The 26873-nt window shown below is 42.3% G+C and overlaps 1 protein-coding gene across 1 annotated transcript in view; it reads right to left on the reverse strand.

The window, feature by feature from the left end:
• The window catches only part of rab40b (RAB40B, member RAS oncogene family), a 33689-nt gene extending 14064 nt beyond the window's left edge, over positions 1 to 19625 (reverse strand). The window contains exon 1 of the mRNA XM_018761985.2: positions 19199 to 19625. Coding sequence (XP_018617501.1) covers positions 19199 to 19340 — 142 coding nt within the window. The 5' untranslated portion in view covers positions 19341 to 19625. The remainder of the gene's footprint in view (positions 1 to 19198) is intronic.
• Positions 19626 to 26873: the final 7248 nt, after the last annotated feature.

The raw sequence follows: 26873 nt of genomic DNA on the forward strand, positions 1-26873 counted from the left end.
TACCTTGGTGCTGTCAAAGAGTTAAAGCTTCTCTCTCTGTGGCACAGCCCTGTGACATTTGGCATGATGCTGCAGTTTACTGGCCTCTCCAGCAACTTCAAATCCTGAGGTCCTGCGTGCCTCCCCCTAGCCACGGAGTTCCAAGACATGCCTTTTCTGAAGGAAGGGCTGACAGGAGCCCCGGTGTGCCCAGGAAGGCAGCACTTCCAACTCTGCAGGCTGTGTTTTGAGAGCTTTATTAGGAAGCTCTGCTGTAACTGACGCCCCCTGTGGTGGACCAGCAAAGCAAAAGGCAGGACCACCACAACGGGTGAGCATTGCTCTACTGTGTGATGACAATAAAACACATTAACACAGAATCTAACTGCAGGCATTGCACACTAACGTCACCCTCCCTTGTAATAACAGTGGAATGTATAATAAGGCCATGATGAGATATTGGAATGAACACAGAAACCGCTTTGAGGAAAATAACCATAGGAAGTGGATATTAAAGCGCCACTCTTGGCAATGTGATTACAGAGGCAGCCACACACTAAGGGAACTGTAATATTCTGGATTTCATATTCATCCTCTTTGTGTACTGCTCATTATGACAGTGGCTTCTAACAACTCTGTTATATCAGGATGTTGTTTACAAAACAGGGCTTGTTCCTTAAGCCTCTGCAATGGGCTGTGTGCATACAAACTGTGTTCCACAGCCTGAGATGAGTGACCGAAGATACATCCCCCCACGCAGATGGCTTTCAGGAACCTTGTGAGCTTTCACACTGTGTGATGGCAAATTAGTACTGTGAAAATTACCACAAAAAAAAAAAAAAAAAACCCTGCAATTGCTGCTTATTTCAATTGTTTCCCCATTACAAAAACAAAATGTATTTTGAAAAAATGAATTCTCAACATAAAGATTTTTTGTCAACATTTAATTTTATAACGAGGGGGCGCAGTGGGTTTGGCCAGGTCCCGCTCTCTGGCAGGTCTGGGGTTTGAGTCCTGCTTGGGGTGCCTTGTGACGGATATTAACTTTTTGATAAATACTGAAAAGTATGTGTCATAATGGCACATTTCATATACTATTACGTATTTAAATATCCTGTCCAACACTCAGATCACTGAGTTTCCAATGGTTTCAGTGACAAAAGTATGGCAAGCAGGACAAGAAAGGCAGGAACAGGTCTGAGGAATCAAGTCATTTGTACTAAATTACAGATTTTTATACCTCGTTACAGTCTAGAAATGAGACGACACAGCAGTTTCTTGATCGCAGACATATCAGCAAACATACCAATCGACAAAGAGTTAGACAGATGTGCTCTTTGGCATCTGGGAGGATAGATACCACATTTCCCTATACATTATGGAATACTTTTCCCCCCACTGGTTGCCTCAGTCAAAGTATGAAGACATGACATGATCAATGAGGACTGGTCCTTGAGAAAAATGCTAGTTACTAGGAGGATCCTCCTGAAATGGTCCAGATACAGCACTCTGTGGAATGGCTGACAGCCTGTCATTTCATGGTCCAACTTTCAGCCCCATCAGATCTTCTCCACCTTACAATTCAATCAGCAAGCTCCATTTTGCTCCATTTTATTATCCGCATTAATAAAAATTCGTTCCATACAGCAAACCGCCTCCTGGATGAACCCACTGGGAAGAGAACGTACGGAAGGCCCACTCCAGCGACTCTCAATCTGGCCTCCTCGGATAAAAGGATGAGGCACCGTTCAGCGGCGCGTGTTCTCCAGAAAACGCTCTACTGCAAGACATCACTGACCTGAAAGGCTCAAATTTCAGATGCTCACAGCCCACCTAGAGCTGAGGAAGCTCTACTCATGGAAGATTCATGCAGCAACTCCAGGTACACTTCCAAACTACAATGTTCGCCCTCAGCAAAACATAAAGACAATCCCATCCACACACTCCAGATTTCATGGATGATCTGGACATGAGTGGACCCGACTGGAGATGTGAAAGCCCGCTGCTTGTTTGCATTCTTTAGGAAGAACACACACATTCCTGTTTTTGCATACAGCAGCTAAACCTGGTGTATCCAGTTCTCCGGACTGGCTCCACATGCCCACATCTCATGCCACCCACAAAGCCTGTTCAACCAGGTCCCCCCTCAGGTGCACCAGAAGCTTTGAAGACATGCTTGGCTGTGACACTACAGTTTCCAGCACAGCAGTTTATAGAGCTTTTCACCTCACAACAGCGCCACTTTATATGTACTTCAAAACTCTGGTGACCTTTACATTCATGAGAAGAAACTGGCGTATTTTCATAGATAATCATTGTATTTCATTACATCTTACGTCTATCCTGTGATGGACTGGCATCCCTTCCAGGGGATACTGCCCTAAACCTTGCACCCAGTAATTATGGGATATGCTCCAGGCACTTACAACCCTGAACAGGATAAGCAGTTAATGAAAATGGATGGATGGATGGATAGATATTTATTATTAACATAAGCTACATAGTACCTTCAGGTGTCATGGTTAAATTACACACTCAAGATCTAAAAAATGTAAATATGAGGATCAGAGACTGAAGAGACTACATATATACTTCACTTCACTTCTTAAAACAATTGTTACATAAATAACAGGGGGCATGGTGCCGCATCAGGTTTGGCCAGGGCCTGCTCTCCAGTGGGTCTGGGGTTAGAGTCCTGCTTGGGGTGCCTTGTGACGGACTGGCATCCCATCCTGGGTATGTCCCTTCCCCCTTAAGCCTTGCGCCCTGTGTTGCTCCAAGGGACAAGCTCCAAGGCTCCAAGGGGCAAGCGGCTTCAGACACTATGTGTGTGTGTGTGTGCGTGTGTGTTACATGAATAAGTGTTACACAAATATGTTATGTAGAAAAAGATGTTTGGTCTGATTAACAGAAAAAGATACAAAAAAAAAAAAAAAAAAAAATTGTTTTACTGTTTTTGGGGGCTTCTAAAAAGTAGGATCGTCTTACCTCCTGTAAATTCTAACAGGCACTCTGTAGCGGTTAATCCTGACTCCCAACTTTGGCAGGATGTTGCAGTAATAACTTGTACCGATTCAAGTTCTACAGTCTCTGAATAATGTTGTGTGTATGCACGTGTGTTTCAGATAAGTCTTCTTTCTTACTCAACTAGTTTGTTTGCGTTTCAAAAAACACCGGCATAAATTACTCTACATTTCAGATGTTAACTTAAGGACAGAAATACATCAGAGCAGTGTGAGTGGACCCTACCCAGAAAGCATGAGTCACACTGTAAATGTAGGAGGAAAATGGTATTGCAAAGGCAGCCTTGCTGCTGGGAGTACAGGACCAGCAGGAGAGTGAAGAGATGTTCTTACTTTCAGACATTTTAGCAGCCGTTAAAGAATTTATATAGAAAAAAAGTGACTGGCCTCATCTTTAATTACAATGAATGTGGAGATCTGAGAGACTTCAAAGGAATCATTTTCGTTACCTACGCAAGTTATATTTGAGTACTTATACACATATCATCTAAGGACATGAAAATCGGTGTGGGTCTCGTAAGGTTTACTGAAAATAGATAGAACTTACCGAAATCTTTCTCTGTAAAGGTTTTGTAAAAACACTGCTGCCAGCTGTCAACATGCAAGTCAGCATTTCTACAGAAACAGGAATATTCAAAGAAACAAAATATTCCAACAAAAGATTAATTCATTAACATACAACACAAACCTTCTAACATTTTAACAGGAGACCAAGGAGGATTCAAAAGTTTTCAAAATGTTTGCTTTAAGGGCTCCTACATTATCTCCCTATTCCACAAGAATTACTGTTCAGCAGAGACCATGCATGTTTACCCTGTGGCACTTGGATCTAAGCTAGTTTAGACTCACTCTTCCAGGTGGTTAGGTACCGCAACAATGCTGATGTGTCTGGTTTTTGTTTTCTATTAAATACACACTAAGCAGGTAGAAAGCTTCCTGCGCCTATGTCCTTAGCGAAGACCTCAAGGGACAGATAACATGTTGTTCAACACAAACGCCAAGGCAACACAACACAACTAACTGATTGAGTAGGGGACAGAGGAACAGGAGCTGAGCATAGGTCTCTGCAGGCCTGGCTCCCACAGGGTGGCTAAGGAGTCATAAGATAAAGTTACTAAACTGCTGATCTACCTGAGCCCTCCCTACCAGCAAAACTCCATCCAACCCATCTGCGGAATGGCCAGAGAAGGCCTCAAAAACACAAAGGTTTCCGGCACTGTCAAACTGGTGTGCATTGGTGGACTCCCTACTAGGATTCTATGCAAACCCTTTCAGATACTTCCTGACTCCATGCCACATTCAGTTAATGCCAAGTGACATTTCATGAGTGCGATCCAGAAAAACACTGTCCTACAATGACAAACAGTGACTTGCACAATCAGTTCGAATTCTGGCAGAAAACCAGCGTTTGCTAACAAAATGTGAGAAAATATCATTCAATCCCCTGCAATGATAATCTACCTTTACATGAGAGGGATTATCATACAGATGACTTTGCAGTTCTTTTTATGGTAATAGATAGAGGTCTGCAGTTGTGTGCTGGTCTAAATTCAGGGTTCTTTTCTTCACGCTCACATCTGACCTTGTTTACATTCCCGTAGATAAAGCACTATAAGGTGGTTTTTACACCCCTGAAGGGTTCTGTTGCAACTCTGCTGATGAATTACGAAAGACAAACAACAGCGCTCCAAGAGAGCTGCTCAAAGGCGCGGAGATCAACGGGAGGGAGTGGGAATGCAGCGCTTGACGCTCAGCCCCCAGCCCCTCACATGCTCAGACACATGTCTGCAGATACAGGAGACACACTGTTAAAAATGCAGCCTTTTGCTTCCCTTCTGACAGTTGGGGCAAAAACAGATGTGCAGAGAAAAGTGTGTCATCCTTTACAACATTTTTGCACACATTAGTTTCTCTTTTCTTTGCTTTTTTCTAAAGAGAGTCTCTCTGATGAGAACAAAATGTTGTACTGTTAGATAATCTGCCCAGAAAAAACAGCTTTGCAGTCCATGAATGCTGAATTGCATCAGCATGGTTTAATCTTCAGGGGACTTTGCTGAATCTAATATCCAACTATGGAGTGAACAGAAATTCACATACATAAAATATATACATGCATAAATATTGTATGTGGGAGAGTAAACTGATCAACTGTGCTAACTGGGAAGTTATGCTAGAATATTTGTTTTTTTTTTTTTTTTTGTGTTGCCGGGTAGGCTCCGGTTCCACCGTGACCCTGTATGGGACAAGCGGTTCTGAAAATGTGTGTGTGTGTGTATTTTTTAGAGATACCCAGTATATGCAATCTTTCTGTTTTTATTTGTATCAAACAGAGAATTTAAAAGTTTAGTACATGCAGATATACACAAAATCATTTTTCCTTAATTATTTTCAAATTAAGTTTTTTCTGCCATTACCACTAACTTTTACCTTAGGGGACTGGAACTGCTTTGAAGGCAGAAAAACAAGCCACTTGGAGGCAAGATAGCCGCAATGAATTATTTCATATGTTTTGAGGAGTCCCCAGTGAAACTAAAGCAATCTGCTGTTGACTACAGACTCCCTAGTGTTCCCCATGCCTCTACAGGCCAACAAGACAACACAAACACAAGACCCTCAATAAACATCTGCTCTTTAAAATGAACTCTCCCTCCAGCTGTTGTTTTTCGCCTGCTTTTTCATGAGCAGCATTTGGATCCCTGGCACAGCTGAGCAGTGTGTTTCGGCAGGGACACCAAACCTGTATAGGTTCCAGTCACGTGCTCCTGCTACAGCAGCATAGTACATCACAGTACAGCCTTGCAGAACTCTTGTGTTGGGCAACTGCCATTAGCATTAACATTGACCAGCGGAGCCTGTATGGCAGCACTGGAATGGGCTGGACAATAACAAGCACACCGTTGGCTGAACAGATATTAGGTCTGACATTTTCATTCCATGTCACTGCAGACAAAACCTGAAAACTACACCTTTTGACATGTGGCTCCGCTTCCATTTGTTCTCATAGTCCACTGTCTTTTCAAATAACCAGTGTGACCCTACAAAAAGGCCATTTATTTAGAAGATGCAGTTTTCCTTTGAAAAGTCCAAAAACCAGTTACTGTTTATCAACCTGGTACTTGTGAGAATGTTTATCTGGGGGGGGGGGGGGGGGGGGGGGAGGTAGCAGGCAGGATTATGAAGCACCAGGAACCCAAAACCTCCCGCAGGTGCCACCCACGTTCACTCACCGCAACATCTTGAGCCCAACCCAGGTCCAGAGAGAGGCAGTGTTATGCAAGCGATTGTGACTAATTATAATCTTCTCTGACACATATCACAACAGGGCCTTCTGCTGGCTGGCTGGCTGGCAGCACTGTGTGGCTGCTTCTCCGTGGGAACACTGCTCTGCTGAGAGCTCAGCGGCAGCACCACTGGGGAGAATCTGTGCGTTGCACTCTCAGTCGCGGCAGCCAAACCAAACGGTGTATTCAAGGACAATGCGACTGATTCACTGCTATGGAGAGCTTTTATTGCCAATACAATATGCAGAAAATGTCAACAAGTGCTGATGTAAAGCACGTTTACTCACTGGTCTCAGTTCTGATTCTGTTAATGTTATTGGGGAAAAAACTGCAGTATTTAATAATGCATATTCAATAAAATTAGCCCCCATTATAAAGTTCCCAGAGGTCTGGGATAGTCCCCTCTATATGCATATTTCTGTGAAAAACAGCATGATGTTCATGAAACCAAAAAGAAGATTAAAAATATGATATAAGAGTACCCAAAGATAAGTATATGAAAGGTTTATAATCCTTCCACATTTCTAGCAGTCAAAATTCTGAGGAGACTCACAATAGATGACAACAACAACCATCAACCAGCATGACCTTTTTGGATCACAAATCATGTGCAAATCAACAGTGACCGACAGGAAACAGAGGTAAGACACTGGGCACAACTTCATAAAGCAGACAAGGAATCAGCATAGACGTAAATGCTACATAATGACGGAAGTAAATGCTGAGTAATGAGAGCCAGATGGGATGCTTTACCTAAATTGTGTATGTTATATTGTACTGAGTTTGTTTTCAAGTGGAATACATTTAAACAACAAACCAACACATCTGCATTAACTTTCATTGCATAATTGACAGCCGTGCTAGTGAGGTACGTCACACTTCCTGTGAACTCTTGTCCACTTTTTATTTATTTTTCAGCTGAAATGAGCCACGTGAGCAGACTGCAAAAAAGAAAACTGTTTTGCAGCATGAAATTAGAGTTGTGGGGTGTACTGCAAACCTACCCCCTGAATGCTTGTGCAGAAACTAGAAGAGAGCAGCTGGAAAAGAGCTCGGTCACTGGGATGACTGATTCACTGTCAGAAGTCATATATCAAACGGGCTGAGTCACAGCGCTCTGAAGCACAGACTTTTCCGGAAACCAAAAAAACTAGAAGTGGCAACAAAATTTTTACTAGAAGGTTCATAACGGAAGTAGCCTTTGTACACTTTACATTCCCATCCATCCATCCATCGTCAACAGCTGCTTGTCCCGAGCGGGATCACAGCGAGCCGGAGCCTATCCCAGCAACACATGGCACAAGGCCAAAGGGGGAGGGGAAACACCCAGGATGGGATGCCCGTCCGTCGCTAGGCACCCCAAGCAGGGCTCAAACCCCAGACCTACCACACAGTGGGCACTGGCCAAACTTTACACTCACTGGGATGGGAAAAATTGGTAACATCACAACTTATGCCAAACATCCAGAGGTGTATGAGATATAAACTAAATTATTTTGAATGATAGCTTTGAACATGTATTAAACTATTTATGAATTTGTAACCTTTTTGCCACAAATCTCAGATGGGGCCAGCTTTACTACCCCGAGGAATAATAAACACACACAACAACCGCTCCAGAAAATATGCAGCTGTGTAAATGGGTAAAACTAGGTCACTTTGGAAAAAAAGGCTACCCAAACCAGAACAGCAGCAGTAATACTGAAAAATTACCTTCATGGTAGCCATTCTGTCATTAACTGACAGAAGGAGAAGAAACACATGGGCAATAGTGGGACATTGTTCAAAGCAGGCAAAATATGTAAGGAAAATAATGAAAAATGTAATAGCCCATGGTCCAGCTGTTAATTTCGCAACGCGACCACTAACCTAAACAATAAGTTTTGCCAGCTTGTCAAAGGTCTGATACCTGGTTTAGAAGTAAATGGTGACAGAAAACCTTGGGGAAGGCAGCATGCATGGCTAAAGTGCACTATTCTTTTGTTTTCTATGCACTACTGTTGCTCACAGAATCATTACAGTTTTTTTTTTCCCCAAAGCGAAATCCGTAAGGACAAAACACGGTGAGCACATGCAAGACATAGCACCCATTAAGGAGCGAGAGCTGGCAGGTTGAATTGGTGAAAGAGTAAAACATGGTGCATACGAATGCCCACACTACATTCAGCACTATCTCAGACTGACATCTGCCAATCAAAAGTCAAGTCATCCTACACTACAATATACAAACATGTTTTTTAAGATCCCTGAAAAGTGACGGTATTCAAAACCGATTCAGGCCAGACATCATCACAATCAGATGGCAATACGGCATTGCGAACTTGTTCTGTAGGACAAAAGTTGACATTATTCCAACGGTTCAGTTCTTAAATGCTCCTGAAAAAGAGGTACAAATACTGCTGAGATGTGACAAGATGGCGCTGGCTTATTTCAAGTAACGTAACCTGTTCATTCTCACATGTTAAGCCTGTTCAACTCCTTTTATTAAAACACCAGTTCAGCCAGTCGATGACTAACTGTCAGAGGCTTCTACCTGCAATATATTTTGGTGGAAAAACTCCTGCCACGCCGCAGCGGGCTTGGCCGGGTCCTGCTCTCTGGAGGGTCTGGGGTTCGAGTCCCGCTTGGGGTGCCCTACAATGGACCGGCATCCCGCCCTGGATGTGTCTCCCTCCAGCCTTGCGCCCTGTGTTGCCGGGTTAGGCTCCGGCTCGCTGCGACCCCATTTGGGACAAGCGGTTTCAGACAGCGTGTGTGTGTGTGCGCAAGTTCCTGCCACAAAGACTGACAGCCATTATACTTCTGAATTGCCCAGACAGGTGAAGTCAGAACTACTGAAGAGTTAAAACCTTGGTCTTGCCCCCTGGGTGGAAAGTCTTCATTTCAACAGCAGACTTGGGGGAGGGAATTTCTACCCCGTGGCAAATCAGAACGAGGTATAATGATGACAAAGACACCCCTCAACCTACGAAAATAGACCGCTCTTCAACTCCTTAACAAGTCAAAAGTTACTTATGTCAGATTCCCCCTCCTCCCTCACCATTCAACATAGGCTAGCCAAGCCTAGGCATTTGTTGCAAATACAGATATAAAAAAAATTACATTGCTATAAACGATAATCTTTGTCCGCCTTCATACTTCCTTCTTATTTTCAATTTCATCTCCAAATCGATTGCTGTACGCTTGCGAGACGATTCTCGTTTTCCTTCAAGTGCACGTTTACCACCAGGTATTGTGAATAATGAAGAGTAAAAATATACAAAAAAAAAAAGCACTACACTAACACGAGGAGATGCAATCATGGCTCAAAACATGCCAGAACTGAGAAGATGCAGCTTCCTGTCTTGTCTGTCTACACCATCTTGTGCTTAACGTATTTCAGATGTTTTGCATAAAATAAAAGCACTATCTGTAAATAACGTGTATGCCGGGAATTTTTTTTAACGTAAATCCGGATTTACGCAAGTCAAATGTAAGTAGAGGGGTGTCCGTATAATGAAGATTTTAAAAATATACAACAGCAAAAATAAGCCTTGCCTTACACAATTGATCCAAAAGGTTTTAATTTGTATATCTGTAGGTCAACTTAATGTGTCTACAGAAAGAAGCATCTTTAAAAGTTTGTGATTTTTTTGTTCCATTAAAACACTGATTACTTATTCCGAATTTAGGTACAATTAAGAGTACTGCATTCAATCAATATACTAATATGAGGATGTAACATTGACTCTAAAATACAAACCTGCTACTAAATGCAGGTATAATAAGGTATTATAACAACAACAATAATATAATAATAATAAATAACAATGGTGTAATAATAATTCCCAGTATTTACTCTAATACTATCTTTTAAAAATATTGATTGTAAGTTTTTGGGTTTTCTGTGAGTCTGTTTCTGTCCCAAAATGACAGAGGAAGAAAGCAAAAGGCATTGTACACTCCCATAACTATGACCGGGGAATCGTGCAACATAGAGTTACAGTTAGTTGTGATTTAAACTCACAACATGCAAAATGTTTTGACTATTTGTAATAATCTTTACCATTCCCTTCGCCACCAAATTTTCTTTTAACAAAAGATACCAATACAATACTACAAATTTTTACATTTCAAGTCAAACCCAGCTGGCACAACAAGAAAATAAATCAATGTTTGAAACAAATAGGAGTAAAAATACTCAATCAGTATCATTTTCTAGTTTAATAGGAAACATACATGTCCATATGTTCTGAATTAAATCACACTCAGTGGACTGTGCTTGGGAAAAATCTGGCACCACTAAACCCATTAAATGCGGTTTGTGTGCATATCCCCAACAAGACAGAAAAGTTTTTGGGACTTCCAGAGTATGAGGTCATTGGTGATGCAAATTCTGCCACTTGGCAGATTGGCCAAGTGCTGCAAAAACATTCTGAGAGCCGGACAAATTGCATGCACACTCGTACCTTGGTCCTGAATCACAGTGCAGCTCAAACCACTCCACGGGAGTGTGGACACTGGGCTTAGATCCCATGATAACACACATCTCGTGGTGGACAAAAATACAGCATTGTCCAACCAGCTGAAGGGGAAAAATGTTCCATTTAAATCCTGATCACGATTCTGTCAGGGGTTCCACTGCACTGTCCAGATCTGATTAATTCTAAGTGCACCCCACTGGGACAAATTAAAAAGCTAGTGGCATTTGTTATAGTTAATTTAGAAATTCAACAAAGTCAGCGCAACCTGAAAGTACAATTATATGTTAATTTAACTTGCTGCACAATGCAGTAAGACACAGGAAACTTCTAAGTCAGCTTTTTGACTGGGTAGTTACTGGTTAGTAAACAACAACAACCAAAAAAAAAAAAAAAAAAAAAAGTTTTTTTCTTGGAAAAATTCCAGTGTCATCATTGCATCACATTTTGTGTGTCACATATCACAGTACCCCTTACTTTTATTTGGGTAAAAACTGTCCGCTATCTAGCAATGGACACGTTAAAAATAAAATTTTCAACAAATTTTCTGGGCCTCATTTTAAAAATTCAGTAAAAACAATTATGTGCAGCAAGACATTGTTTGACATACTTAAATTTGCAAATGAGAATCAAAAAAAGGTTGTTCAATGTAGCATGAAATAAAAGCAATTTATTACACCACACTGTCCAATTACTTTTATCTGATGGTCCATCATAAGCATTTAATGTGGCGTTCCACCAAATCATGGGTAGAATAAACAATGATCTAACTAGGCCATCTTTCTAAAGGACAGCTAAAACAGACAGGGAACACACACTGATATTAGACAGTCGATGTCATCCTTTCTAGTGTTACACTCAAATAGGACACAGGTTTACTTTCTATATACTACAAACTGCACATGTACCATGTCCTTAATCTGGACATTCCCCTTCCTGTTCTTGTTCCAGTTGTTCCCAAGGCCTCCAATGTGGGAGACACTAACCATATAACCGATATGTATAAATAAACTTTCCCCCATATTATCTTGTGATGATAAAGGACATGGGTAGAATGCCTATCCTGGTAACCTGCTTTCCAATAAACAGGCAGCTGTCATGGCTTATAAATACCTCCATTTCCCAAACTAACATGTTACCAAATATGCTTGGCTCCACTGAGAACCAAATGGGAGGCTCCCACCTCGCAACCCCCTTCGTAGGGGTTTGCCTGTAGATGCCGACCCACGTGCTGCTCTACAGCGACCTTGTGACATGGTTCAGAGAGATCCTCTGGACACTGGCTGCAGCAGAGGATTTTTCCAGCCAGGCCTCCAACCCCAGGGAATCCTGTGTGTGTGTGTGTGTGTGTGTGTGTGTGTGTGTGTGTGTGTGTGTGTGTGTGTGTGTGTGTGAGAGAGAGAGAGAGAGAGAGAGAGAGCGAGAGATATTTAGATTCAGCCTCAAAATGGAAAAACATTATACTGTACAGCACAAACTACAGGAGTGCATTAAGGCGTTCCAGGTGGTACAATTCACAGTGTTTTACGTTCTGCTTCTCTGACTGCTTTCGGCTGAGTGAAAAATCACAGACAACATTGTGGAACCAAAAACACAGCGTGGTTCTCTCTCCTGCTAAGAAATACCATCTGTTTGAACAGTGCACACAAAAAAATTACCCTCAGCAGCAACGCTGCATATGATGTTAGACATAACATTTACAAAAGCCAGCACATTAGCCCAGGTTTCTTTAGCCACTGTTGCTATGTATTGGTACGTTTTGGCGCAAAAGACAACTTGTAACTGTGCAACTATTTAAAATTACTTGCAGCTAAAGAAAAAGGTCTTATTTCAAATTCTTGTGGTTTGTTAGTAAAAGGCGAGGTAGGAAATCTACATGTCCCTCAAAGTGCTGTTTCTACCTGGCATAGCAGCGAGCTGCAGTCATGGTACACAACTTTACAGGCGTTATAAAAGTATGAAAACAATTAACAACAAATTCAGATTTAGCCCTCAAGCAGAAAGTAGTTAGTTAGTGGTTAGTGTTTCACAAAAACGAACTCTCTTTCGGACATAAAGAAGCTATTCTAATGCAAAACACATCTGGGATTTAAAGCACATTCGGAATTAAGAGTTTTCTGAAACAATTGCACTACAAGTTTCAAGAACGTGTTTTCAATTACACAGCCCAGAGGAACTTCTTCCAGTGATCCTGCTAAAGAAATCAATGAAAATGTAATGTTCCTGTTCCCCTCCATGACACAATGCAGAAAAACCATGCCTCTCAGAAGCATTCTAAATCATCTTGTTGATTTTGTTTTATCCACACTGACTGAACAATTCGGGACTGGAGAGAAAACATACTGCTTTAAAGCCGTCCTGGTGCCTTTCAGCTTTAAATAGCATCTTTAAGGTTTAAGGAACAGAACTTGAACTGTCATACAAGTCAGCCACAAGTATAAAGGCATTTCTCTCTAATTGTACTGCCTCAAGAAATTCATTTAAAAGAAGTCACTATGCCTGCATGAATATTTTCAATGTTTTGGTCTCTAGTTCTCAAAGTTTAATCCTGTGCAACATGCATTTGTAACAATTTTTCCACTTTTACCAACTTATATAGTTTGTTACTGAATAAGTCTGCATTATGTACAGTGAAACGACTGAATACAACTGCTGAAAACTATTCCCCCTGCCCCCTCCCGTAGAAGGCATTGTGTCAAATTTGAGTAGGAATCAGCCAACATGTCCTCAAAGTTCTTCTGCAGAAGTTCTCACAGATGAAGGAAACTTGTGGCTTGCTTAGCTTTCCTTTCCAGTTCATCCCATAAAATTTCCCTGGGTCGCCCAGGTGGATTCACTTTTGACTGGTAGTATACGTTTGTTAAGAGCACAAGAGCAGTTTATACCAGCTTATCTATACTCACATTTTCACAATACGAGAAAATCGTGCAGAGCACCAACAGGCAAACCCACATCTGATCACACTTCAGCACCTACAGAGACAATGAGTGTGAGACCATATTCCTGCTGATCTAATACTCCATTGTTTTTCACACCCTGCAAACCATCTCTCGTTTCCTTATACACAGGTGCAATTGGAACAGAAGTCAAGTGAGGATTTTCACTTAAAGAATCTTACGCTGCATCGTTTAAAAGCCTGTGCTTAATCACTGGCGGAGATGCCTGTGCCTAACAGTGTTTTGCTGATGTCCAAGACATATTTCTCACGGTGGAGGCAACAGGTTTCAACGTGCCCCACAAATACAGCACTGCAAGTTTCACTTATCTGACACATTGCCAATTATCAAAAGGTGCTATGCTACACACAGTCATGCTAAAATTTCCTTATTGTGTTACATGTGCCCCACCATCTGTGTGCTCAAGTCTATTCTTGCCACCTTTGCTACCACCTGCCTCACCACTGTGTCCTATTATGGTTGTTATACTAGAAGTGTCACTTGAGCCTGGACCAATCAACATGAAAGCATCCTCCATTAGAAATACCCAGATTGGACCCTGACATTATTAGAAACAGGTGGAATACCAGCCCTAATTTACCCATTAATGTACTTTAGTGGAAAGAGCATTAAGTACAAACAGTATTTCACGATAAGCTGTATTTATAGCTTATCTTTTACTGTAATATTTTCATTCATTTGTTCATTACGAATAACTACTTGTCCAGTGCAGGGACACAAAAGGTCTGGAGTCTATCCCAGAAGCACAGGATACGAGGTAGGGCACATGCTGGATCGAGAGACTGCGATAATTTGGCTCATGGATGTTTATGACATAAAGAAACAAATTTCACAAGATCACACCGTATGTCTTTCACTCTGCAAACAAGCAAACACTATGCTACTGAAGGTGCTGCGTAGCATTACTAACAAATGTGTGATCTGCACTCCTGCTGTATTACCTTGGAGAAAGGTACTTGTCATGTTGTAAATAATTTTGTAGCTTAATATTGTAAGATGCTTTGGAGAAAAACATCACCTAAATTAATATTAGTGAATAAGGTGTGTGGGCTGATAACACTACATAGAGCTCCTTGGAAGTCGCTTTGGAGAAAAAAAGTGTCCACTAAATAAATAAATGTAAATTAGTTCTGCATCTACTATTTCAGTTACGATATTAGATTTACCATAACCGATGCTTGTGATTGCCAATCGGGAATGAAGTGGAGAGTAAAGCATATATACAACAGTTGGTTTTGGTATGGAATAAGTACAGCGTTAACAGGGCTTTTCAGAGCAAAAGACATAGTAGGCAGTTAATAAAATACCTGCCATAGAAGTAAAATGACTGCAGAAGTAAAATGTTGTACTGAATAATTGCAGAGAAATAAATGCATGTAATTCATAAACCGTTGTGGGAGTTTTGTTGTATGGAGCCCCACTATATGAGGGTAAGAGTATGCAGCTTTATGGAATCCACATTCCTGAGATTAAGCAAGGAATTTAGATTAAGATATGATATGAGATATCAGCTGAGGGCACCTCCACAATACATCAGCTCATTATATAATTTAAAATTTCCACTTTTAGGTAGCTAGTCATAAGTGGGCTTACCAAACCTTTTAAGTCCTTTCAAGGAACCCAAAACTGGAAGTAAATCATACATTTGCAACATTTTAAGTCTACATTTCTAAAAATTTTCCGTATGTATACAAGTCCTCAATTTCTGCCATGTATAAATAACATCCATCCTGGCATTCATTATTAACAACCACTTGGCCAACATAGGGTCCAGAGTCTATCCCAAAAGCAGAGGCGGTGAGGCAAGGTACATCCTGGGCACGATGGCACTAGCATTACCAAAAAATAAAAAAAAATAAAAAACCAGAAAAACTCAGTTCAGTTGAATCAACAAAACAGCGCTGAGCTAGTTTGTTGTGGAGACCCAAGCAAAAGTTCGTATTTTATCGCAGTGGAATGTGCCGAAGTCACTGGTTGTAAACGTCAATATTTAGAAATACTGCACACAGCTCATGCAAACAACTGTATATTTCATAATGCAGGTTGTGGTTTTAATATTTTTTTTTTTTTTAATCCTTGGTATGTTTCAGCTTTACTCTTTTTGTTATTGCCAATTACCAATAAGATTTTCCCCTCCCATTTCCTGTAATCATTGGTTAGAATCCAAAAGAAAAAAAATTATTGCCCATCATTGTTTTTGAGGTCTCAAACAGGTCAGAGTTCTGTCAGCATGATCTAAATGGAACACAAACACCATGTTAAAAAATAAGTAGAGACAAAGAGGAAAATGAAAGCTACCTTAAAACTAATACTGACATCCTTGTTTATAGCAGAACACTGTCTGGGGCTGTAATAAACAGAGTAATTCTTTTCTCAGTGTCCATCATCTCCTTGAAGTTTCAGCTAACAATTCTAAACAAAAAGTTCCAGAATATATTTATGACATACATGTCTAACAAAGTTCATGTGATTTTAAGACCATTCACACCTAAAGGCAAAACGACTATTACATACATATTTCGCATATGCTTTTATTTAATGGTGTGACCTTGTATACCAAAGTATTTTGCTTTGTCAGTGTATAGACACAAACAAGTGAACATATTTGCTTTTTGCAAGAGCAACCATTATCACTTCTCTTGAACAGAAATCAGAAACGGGAAGTAAAGCATGACTCATTGATATTTGGTTTTAGATTTTTAAAGTCACTTGAAGCTGTCCAGTTTTCACCTGTGTGCTGTGGGAATCCAGAGTCACATTGCTCAGCCTCCGCAAACATATTCATCTCATTGTTCTTTCACACAATTAGCAGCACACAACCCAGTGACACCCACGTCCTGAGTTACTTCTCTCAGCCCCAGGATGCAACACTGCTCTCAAATATCTCAAATATTGAGAATCCTAAACTAGGAACTGGGGGTTCACACCTCCACAGAGCTGATGCTCTCAGACATACTTGAGCTCTCCTTCTGAATGGATGTATGGGACTGCAGGGAATTTGGGGGTTAAAGGACTTCGCCTTATGACCACAAGGCTGCTACTTCAAGTCCCACAAGATGCCATACTGAGGCATAACTCAGCAATATAAATACTAGTCCCAACAATTCTCCAGTAAAATACACAGCAGTATAGAATGGGCAACAATATAAGCCCACAGGTTAATTTTTTTAGATAAGCGCATCAGGTAAGAGCATCTTTGCCACAATACATTCTTCCCAAAAAGAAATACAGCTTAAAACCAACCAAAAAAGTTAAATAGTGATATATAAAAAAAAAAAAAAAAAAAAAAAAAAAAAAAAATCAATGGCATAAGTATCAACACACACAAATGTCTGGAAAAGGTGGTAAATGCAGAAAAGAGCAGCTATGTAATCGCTCAAGTTTGGAAGATTCCAGATGGTTCATCTACGACTAAAGAAAGACAAGGCTGTCCTATGTGGCATATGTGTAATGACCGTGTTTTCTGGCGTGGCTCATTCACACAGTAAACTCCTTTGTGAGGTTCTCACAGCCCGTGTGACACCAATTAGAATTGTAGAGTGTGTGCAGTTCAGACTCCTCAGGGTTCTGGGGACCTTCTTCTCACAGTTACACTCCTCCTACAGCTTTGCTTTCCTGATTCCAACTTCAAATGAACCATCATACTTTGAACGGAAGAAGGAGAAAAAAAAAAAAAAAAAAAAAAAAAAAACAAACTTTAGGATGATAACACACTCCCAGGAAGTACAGAAGCAAAGCTCCATTAGAACACTGCTGTGCAACTTCATGGCATCACAGCTCAGGTGCGGCATGTAATAACTGCACAGCAAGCCCATATGCCTTCACACCAGCAGTCAGCAGCTGACCACTCATCTCCAGCCTACTCTAAGCATCAGGGTACCAAGAGGTCCCAAATGTCACTCTCTGTGAAGTTCATAAGCCTGCCAAAGTCACCCTTTCATCATTCTTGACAATCTTCACACCATCCATTGGTCTGAAATGTATCTGAAGAGAAAAAAGTAGCTGTCGCTTTCTTTGAGGCCTGCAATGGACTGGCATCCCCTGCAGGGTGTACGCTGCCTCGTGCCCTGTGTTTCTATGATTGGCTCCAGACCACTTCAGCCCTGCACTGAACAAGCAGGTATTGACAGCAGATGGATGGATGGAACGATGGATGGATGGAACAATGGATCCTTTCTTTGTAATATACATTTTTTCTATGCATAGACTAATACAAAGAGTGCAAAAACTTCTCAGATACTTGGAGGAAATTATAGTGCCAAAGGTATTCAGTGGAGCTATAAACAAGTGGTAGAGGGGAACATTATGTCTGCTTGAACATTAGGGAGAACATGCCCCCCCTTTGTTAACACCGGTGGTGCTATACTAAAATTCATCACATGGGAGAATAGTTCATCCAACAAACTGACGACATCGTGAAATATAATTTATCATACTATAAACAGTTTTTAAATGTTTCCATGTAAACTTTTCCATGTAATGAAAATGTGCATGTCAGGATTTCAAATTTAACAAAAATCTTTGTATACTGCCAGTCAGAGATAAGCAGTCATGTGAAAAATTAAACCACACTGTAATAGTTCTTCAATTACAATTTAAACTCTTTATAGTGAGACAGATTGCAGCTGGTTTTCTCAGATTTCTTTGAGTTATGCCATTTGATTTTTTGACCGAAAATCTTCAGTTTTTGTTCATGCACAAAATGATTGTGCAAAACTGTGAGGTTTGTTGATTTTGTGTGATCCGACTATTGCCAATAACCTTAACAGATAAAAACAGAAACTAAAGTACAGCTACACTCACAACTGCAAAAGTTTCAAACACACACACACACACACACACACACACACACACACACACACTATTTGAAAACATTTGACCGTTTCCTTTTCTGGACCCCTCCGGCAGGGACCATGCGGACACCCTTAGTTTCAGCATGTCACGATGGACGTTTCATATGTGTGACACATGCACAGCTGTCCACTTTCTCCTCACTTTTCCAAAGTGGAAGTCGACCCTTCTTCTAGCTCCAGTGGGACTCAACGAGCTCCAGGCTGCATCTAAACCCATTTTTGCCCCAAAAAACAATTATGATGCGTACAGATCTTCCCGGACTTCCACTTAACTGCACCTGAAACTAAAGTACAGCTACACTCACAACTGCAAACCGTGTCACTGAAGGCACCCGCAGGCAGCAGCTAGTGCCCCGCTTGGGGTCGGGGCTGTCCTCCGGTAACCTCGAGGCATCTGGTTCGAAAACCACTCCTGACGTACAGCCGTACCCTTGAGTAAAGGTACTTACAGCCTGCTGTGAGTGAACAAATGAGTGAATCATGGTAAAGTGGAATATCCGACACTGCAAGAGTCCCTGGACAAAGCAAAGGTGTCTGCTCAACAAGATGTTAGAATAGATGGAGCGCGTGCACAGAGTGTCTGGACATCGCAGTGTGGCTCGCACTGGCACTGGCCCTGGCCCTCCCTCTCCCCCCTCCACTCACCCATGTTGTAGCCGTACGGGGACTCGCTGGCGCCGTCCTGCAGGCTGGACAGGATCTCCCCCTTGCCCACATCGCTGTCCCCTACCAGCAGGAACTTGAGCAGGAAGTCGTACGCCTTGGCGGGGCTGCTTCTGTGGCTCATCCTCACGGCGCGCGCCCGCAACCTCCCATAATGGGCCCCCGTGCCGTGCGCCCCCCCCTCCCCTCCTGGCCCCCAGCGCGCGCTTCTCGGACTCGAACACCCACCGAGCCACGAGCCACCGCAGGAGGAGGAGGAAAAAAAGAACGTGCAAATCACTGCGGCTCTTGTCCCATAAACTCTTGGTGCGCAAAAAGCGCCCACGCCACGGGCTGCTCTTAGGACCGTGCGAGGAGAAATTAAGAGCGGGAGAGAGAGAGAGAGAGAGAGGGACTCGGAGTCAGAGTCGGAGTCTCCACGAGTTCAGCAGCGCGCGGGGACCAGGTTCTGAGGTAAAACACGGGACCCGAAGCCAGCACGTCATTTCAGGAAAAGTACGCGTCTCGCCTTATCCTCTTCCGTCTTCTCTCAATACCCCACGTATTATAATTTAATATAACAGTTTACATGACTGTCGAGTCGTACTGACGCAGCGGTCCATTCTCACACACACAGCATTCCTTTTGGAAATTATTGTAGAAATAACTGTCACTAATTTTTAGCTCACAAATCTTACAGCTCGTCTGCTTCTTGCTCCCGAAGTTTGATACATCGGTATAATAAATGACTGGGCTGTTAAAACCCTCGCAGCCCTTCACGCGTTCATGTTTTATTTGCGCGCAGTCCACGCTGCTCTGCTGCTCGCTCCTCTACCACACTGATCTCCAGCGGTTGGGCGAGAGCCCCGCCTACCCGAATTCTGATTGGCCTCTACTCTGAGTTGCTAGGGCTGCTCTCTTTTATTACTGGACGCAAAGCAAGCCCGTCAAAACTAATAAAAGCCTATTCCATACAAGGGGATGGGGCTAAAGTCGAAGCGATAATATGTCGCAATGAGCACTGATCCGAGATCTGTGTGCAGTGTTTTCTGCTAATGGTGTTGGTGGTAGAAAGACGACTGTACACCTGATTCTCGGTCGGTGCGGTGAAACAACCACAGAGAGCGGCTCATTGACGGGGGGCGGGTTTATGTTTGTTGTTGTTTGTCAGGACACAAGAGTCTTGGCGTGCTGCGCGGTGCTCTGCGTGATTGCGCGCGAGGCGCACGCTGTCCCTAGATAGTAAAGTCTAAAAAGAGCCACACAGCTGCCATTTCGTTTTTTAAAGACACATTTTAAAATATTTATTGAGTAACTTCAGGTCGGTACCTTTTCTCAGGGGTGCAGCATACTATTAATGCTGGGAGCGTAGAAATTAGAGCTACTGCCTTTGGACCAAAAAGGTTGCTGGTTTGAACCTCACCTCTGGCTGTAGTATCTTTGAACAAGGTATTTATGCTAAATTGCTCCAGTAAAATAACCCAGCTGTATAAATGAGTAAATAATTGTAACCTCAACACTGTAAGTTGCTCTAGAGAAAATGTCAGCTAAATGAATAAATATAATCATCCATTATAATAATGGATGCGTACACACACACATTTTCAGAACGGAGGGGGAGGGGACACACCCAGGACAGGATGGCACTCCATCGCAAGGCACCCCAAGCGGGACTCGAACCCCAGACCCACCGGAGAGTAGGACCTGGTCCAACCCACTGCGCCACCGCACCCGCTGTTGGAGGTGTACAGGTGACTCAAAAAGGACATGGTGTTGTGGTGGCCTAAGCTGCCTGATGGGCATGAGGTTTGAGTCCAGCTCAGGATGCGTGGAGTTTGCATCCCCCAGCCCTGCACGAACGAAGGCACTTGAAAACCGTGCAAGTGGTTACTATTATGTAGGAGGGGGACTTGAGGGCATGTCCTTCTGTCCATCTTTCCGTGTTTGGGGAGCGCACCGAGCAGCACTCCTCTGTTTTAAAGCAATCTGAGGGAACAGGTACTTCTTTCCCCTGAGAATATTTCAGGAAAGTAATTACACCTTTTCCTGAGAGCTTGCTGCGGTAGTGCTGTGTAACACTGTGGAGGAAAGGGGTACAAGTTCTTTAGGGTCAGTAACAATGACCTGAAAGTACGACGGTATGTGGAGATCATCCTGTGATTTACTGTTATTGACCTGAATAGGAGTAGTAAACTTAACACCTTTTCCCCAGGCGGCTTATGATGCATGATGGACGACACTAAGCTATATGTAATTGTCTATCCATGCAGAGAAAGGACCGATTTAGCCCACACACTCACACATACACACAACAGGGGTAATTCATAGTCGTGATATGATCACGTTTTTGTGGCGACGCAGCAGGTTTGGCCCGTGCCTGCTCTTGGGTGGGTCTGGGGCTCAAGTCCCAGTTGGGGTGCCTTGTGATGGACTGGCATCCTGTCCTGGGTGTGTCCCCTCCCCCTCCAGCCTTGCACCCTGCACCTTCTAAAGACCAAGGGATACAGTCCATTACAGCACACAAGAAAAGAGTACAGCATGGTAAGAGAAAAAAATAGTAGAAACTGCAGAATACAATATAATACAGTGGATCGTAGCAAATGTGTAATCAGGTAAATATTGCAAGTATTCCACAGTTTGTGAAGATGCAGTGTCAGTTAAAGTGGTGAAAACGCATCATTTGCTTTCATTAAAGAGGCCAATTTTAATTTATAGTTTGAGTATGTATGTTTATCCAAATCAGGAAAGGCACAAAACTGCATAGGTCTACCTTTAAATAGCCTGCTCACTGCTGAACAATCCATTTGCTCTCATACTAAAATTACTATGATTTATAAGTAAATAATTTTTTCATTTATTCTACCTGCTGGTTAAATCTCACAGTTCCTAGGCCTCCTGTCACCAGAGCGATGACATTTCAAATAAAACTATGCAAAGTATTGCACTATATGGAAATGAAAGAGTAAAAACATATCTATTAACATTAGTATACATATAATTTTGTTGCCAAATAATTAATGTTTGACTAGTGCGTCCTACATTGGTTAATCCATGGTAACATACAAGGTCTTCTGTTCCACCCCTTAGTTTTTGTTCCGGTACTTGAACTCCTGGCCAGCGATGAGTTCAGGAGGTTACTGACCTCAGAGCGAGCATCGCTTTGTGTGCCATTCAAAGTCCACAATTTGGTTGCAATCAGTCCATTCAGGTCTGTAATACTTCCTAAATTATGTCTGAAATAGCGCAAAAAGAAAATCTTCAACAACTTCTTGTAGATGCTTTTTTTTTTCTGCTCTTACACAGCAAGCTGATTTTTAAAGACAAAGAAAAAACCATTAAGATTTGCAGAACAAAATCACTCATTAATGTGGCTGGATATTTTACATTTACTCACTTGGCAGACAAGTTTCTCCAAAGTGACTTACACTGGATACTATGTGGTGTGACTAGCCCACACACCTTACTCACCACAGTGACTTACACTGCTAGATACACTTCCTACAATGGGTCACTCATCCATACATCAGTGGAACACACACACACACACACACACACACACACACACACACACACACACACACACAATGGGGGAACCTGAACAGCACATCTTTGGACCGTAGGAGGGAACCAGAGCACCGGGAGGAAACCTACGCAAACACAGGTAGGAGATGCAAACTCCACACAGACTGAGCAGGGATCGAGCCCATGCTCTCTCGCACCACCCAGGTGCTGTGAGACAGCAGCACTACTTGCTGTGCCGCTGTGCCACTGTGCCCCCCTGTTTTAATTGAGCAGGTGATAGAGTGCTGCTGGCTGCAGATTGTGCCTCGCAGCTCCAGGGCTGTGAGTTCAAGTGTGGGGATGAATCCAGCTCAGTCTCTGTGAACTTTACATGTTCTCCCCATGTTTGTGTGGCTTTCCTCCAGGCGCTCTTGTTCCCTCCCACAGTTAAAATCAACATGTTTCAAGTCAACAGCTGACTCTAAATTGCATGTAATGAGTGAGTGACTGTATGTGATTGCTTTGCAATGGGCTGGAATCCCACCCAGGGTGTACCCTGCCTCACATCCTGTGCTTCAGGGATGGGCTCTGGATCACTGCCATCCTGCACTGGACAAGAGGTTAATGACAAGGGGTGGATGGATTTTGGTGCAGTAATTTAGTATGTCTCCACAAGGGAATGGAGCAGAACTGCTCCCGACACTTGTACAAATAGCATTAATATTATCAGAAAGTCACTTAGAGAAATAGCCTCTGACATGTATGGGTCACAACTTTTCAACTTGCGGTGCAAAACCTCCGTAACTGACATTCCCTTTCACACAATTCTCATACATCACCTTGTGCCCTGAGCAAGTATTGCAGTTTACCCTGTCCAATACCTGTACTAATACAATTACACGACGTTGTTCTTGTCATTCAGTGAAACTGGTCTTCAGAACAGATCTGACCATCCCTTAGCAGCAGATGTGACGAAGAAACAGAATCCACAAATGCACAGATGCAGGGAAAATTACCTCCCCAGTACCTGGGACTCTCAAAGCATACATCTGGGAAGGACTGCTAGATCTCGCTGCTGTTTCGTTCAGCACGTTTCCCAGCTGAACACGAACCATGATGGGTCACGGAGGCTTCAGCAACAACATCCAGCGGTGGAATGAAAATTTAGTTATATCCCACAATCGATAACTTCATAGTCATGGCCAATTTGATCTTTGCAGTGGAGTACAGACACCTTACTGGCTCTTCAAGGGACTCTTTGCTTTCATGTGGTTCTGAAACACTTGCTTGACGGTGGATTACAGTTTTTGAAGCCTGGGTAGATGAGATGATATTTATATTATTCATTTAGCTGCACTTTTGTCCAAAGCAGCTTACAATTATTTGTAATCTCAGATGGTGGGATTCAAACCTGCAACCTTTGGGTCCAAAGGCAGCTACTCTAGTACTGTGTTACCAGCTGGCATGAAGTGGCATAGTGGCTCCTGATCATACGGTTTTTGCATTTCAAAGAATAGCACTGTTTCGGCTTCAGACAGTTATTTGAATATGCCGTGCTCTTTCATGCCCTTAACACTTGACTGTGGTTCTCCAGTGCTGCTGCTTAGTGCTGGGTGGCACAGCAAGTAGTACTGCTGTCTCACAGTGCTTGGGTGGTGTGAAAAGATGTGGGTTTGATCCCTGCTCAGTCTCTGTGGAGTTTGCATCTTCTCCCTGTGTCTGTGTGGGTTTCCTCTGGGTACTCTGGTTTCCTCCCACAGTCCAAAAGCATGCTGTTCAGATTCCCCCATAGTGTGAGTGTCACAGAGAGAGTGTGTTCCACTGATGTATGGATGAGTGGCCCAGTGTAAGTAGTGTATCTAGCAGTGTAAGTCACCTTGGTGATAAGGTGTGTGGGCTGATGACACTACACAGAGTTCATTGTAAGTCCCTTTGGAGAAAAGTGTCTGTTAAGCAAATAAATGTAAACGCTGAAGGAGGAGGGTAAAAGAGCAACACAGTCGCCCCCTCTTGTGGCCGCTGTAAGCAAGTGCAACTGTTGACGTGTCAAGTGGCTGACAAATGTTGATCATGAAATATAATGCTTGCATAGCCTATTATGAAAAGAAATTGTGACAATAGTATCAGCAGTGTTTACACCTAATGAACTTACTAATGTCTTTGAAAGGAGACAAATATTCCCCTGACATCTGTCACAGGAAAATCACAATCTGCCTCTGCAATATTCCTCATTTTCACAGGTTCATCTTTGATTACCCTTCTGCCCCTGTATTTTCTCACTTTTTCCTAGTATTATTGTTGTAACCAATCATGCAGCAACTAAATCAAATTATTTTTCATTCTGATTTCTGAGGCCTGTTGACAAAATCGCATTTTGGACATGCTGACGGAATAACTACTGATTGGACTAATTAAACTTTCTAAGATATGTATATTATATGAGGTTACTTTGTGAACTGAATTACATCTCTTATTCTTAAATAGGTATATCGCTTGTTTCCGATCATGCCTTTTGTTTGTGTCAATAATTCAGAGAGCACAGTTATGGCTAAAGTCCTTTAGTCGCTCCGAAACCTCTTAGCAAAACAGATAATTAAAACTTGGGTTGTTACAGTTGACAGCTTAGGAACATTAAACCTCACAACCTCTCAGCCACACAACACTGAATCTTCCAGAAAGAGATGTCCAGAAAGCAGTGTAAAGTAGCAATTTCCATCCATCCATCCATCCATCCATTGTGGTGGCTGTAAAATGAAAGAATTACAGCAGAGGGACAGCGTAACACTCAGGCAGCTGTATTTCAGGAGCCCGGCGTCTCGGTCTGCACACACTCACAGGAGCCTACAGAGAGATCAGACTTACAGTCCTTTCTCTCGTGCTTATATAAAAAAAAATGTTGATTTGCATTACACCACTTATTTGCCAGGCTATCCCCCAATAGCACTCCTAAACATTGTGTCCAGTCCATGAGAAGGAAAAAACCTTTGTCTCACCCACATATGACCCGATGTAGAACCCCTTAACCTCCTCTGTTATACTTCTTATCCTAAAGCAAAGGAACTTATCCACAATACAGGGCATCCTTGCTCAGCAGTTTTATACATTCCAAACAGTCAGGGTCAACCCTAACCCTATCCCTAACACTAACCCTAACCATAAGTCTAATGCTAACCCTAACCCTAACGCTAACCCTAATGCTAACCCTGACCCTAACATTAACCCTAATGCTAACCCTAACCCTGACCCTCATGCTAACCCTAACCCTAACCCATACATTCCTATTTACTAGGCAGGATGCCCTTGAATCTTGGCAGTCCTTTAAACTAGAGAAAAAGTTACAACGTTGATTTTTCTCTCACACCATCCATCTATCCATCTTTGGGCTGTGGAAGGAAGCCCATGTGTATGTAGGGAGAACATAAATGCTCCATACAGCTGATGTGGGTCAGATGCCCATTTAAACCAACAGCCCAGGAAGTGTGAGGGAGCAGTTCTAATGTTTCCTTAAAATGCTCCTGAAATAAAAATTAACTAGTTAATGAAATGGTAAACTTGTCAAGTGTCACTACAGTATTAACAGATTAACAGCCACTAGTCCCCTTGACCTCTCAACCCAAAGTCCCCAGAGAAACCCAATGAAAGCTTTGCCTGGTGATCCACGCGAATGAGAAAACACGGTTACCTCATTTATACTTTCTTAATTACTGTCATGTCTCAGAGCCCACGTCTCTATCTGAGCATTTCTGTGTTTACACTTTTAGTTACTGTTTTTTTTTTTTTCTTTCCAGATATTGCAGCCCACTGTAACGGCTTCCAAGTGCTAATGAACTAAAGAGAACAACGATATGTCATTCTACAAATATTTTTTACGGGATGATTTTGTTGACTCCACTGAGGAACCAAAATTTATTACAGCCCTATTTTAAATATATGAAGCCTTTTAAAATTTAACTTGATTCAGATGTGCCACAGACTCTACGACCAACGGGAGATTTATGTATCTCACAAATGATTTGGATGACTTTTCTTACTGGTGCAATTTGGGTGAAATACCTTGCCCTGAGGTTTAGTGGCAGGGCCCCTTTTTGAGTATGAACAGGGACTCTTTCTGATGCAAATCAAAGATGATTCACTCACTGCCCATTAAACGTTCGCTAAACATACCAGCACTTCTCAC

Source organism: Scleropages formosus, chromosome 20, assembly GCF_900964775.1.
Source record: "Scleropages formosus chromosome 20, fSclFor1.1, whole genome shotgun sequence".
NCBI lineage: Eukaryota > Metazoa > Chordata > Actinopteri > Osteoglossiformes > Osteoglossidae > Scleropages > Scleropages formosus.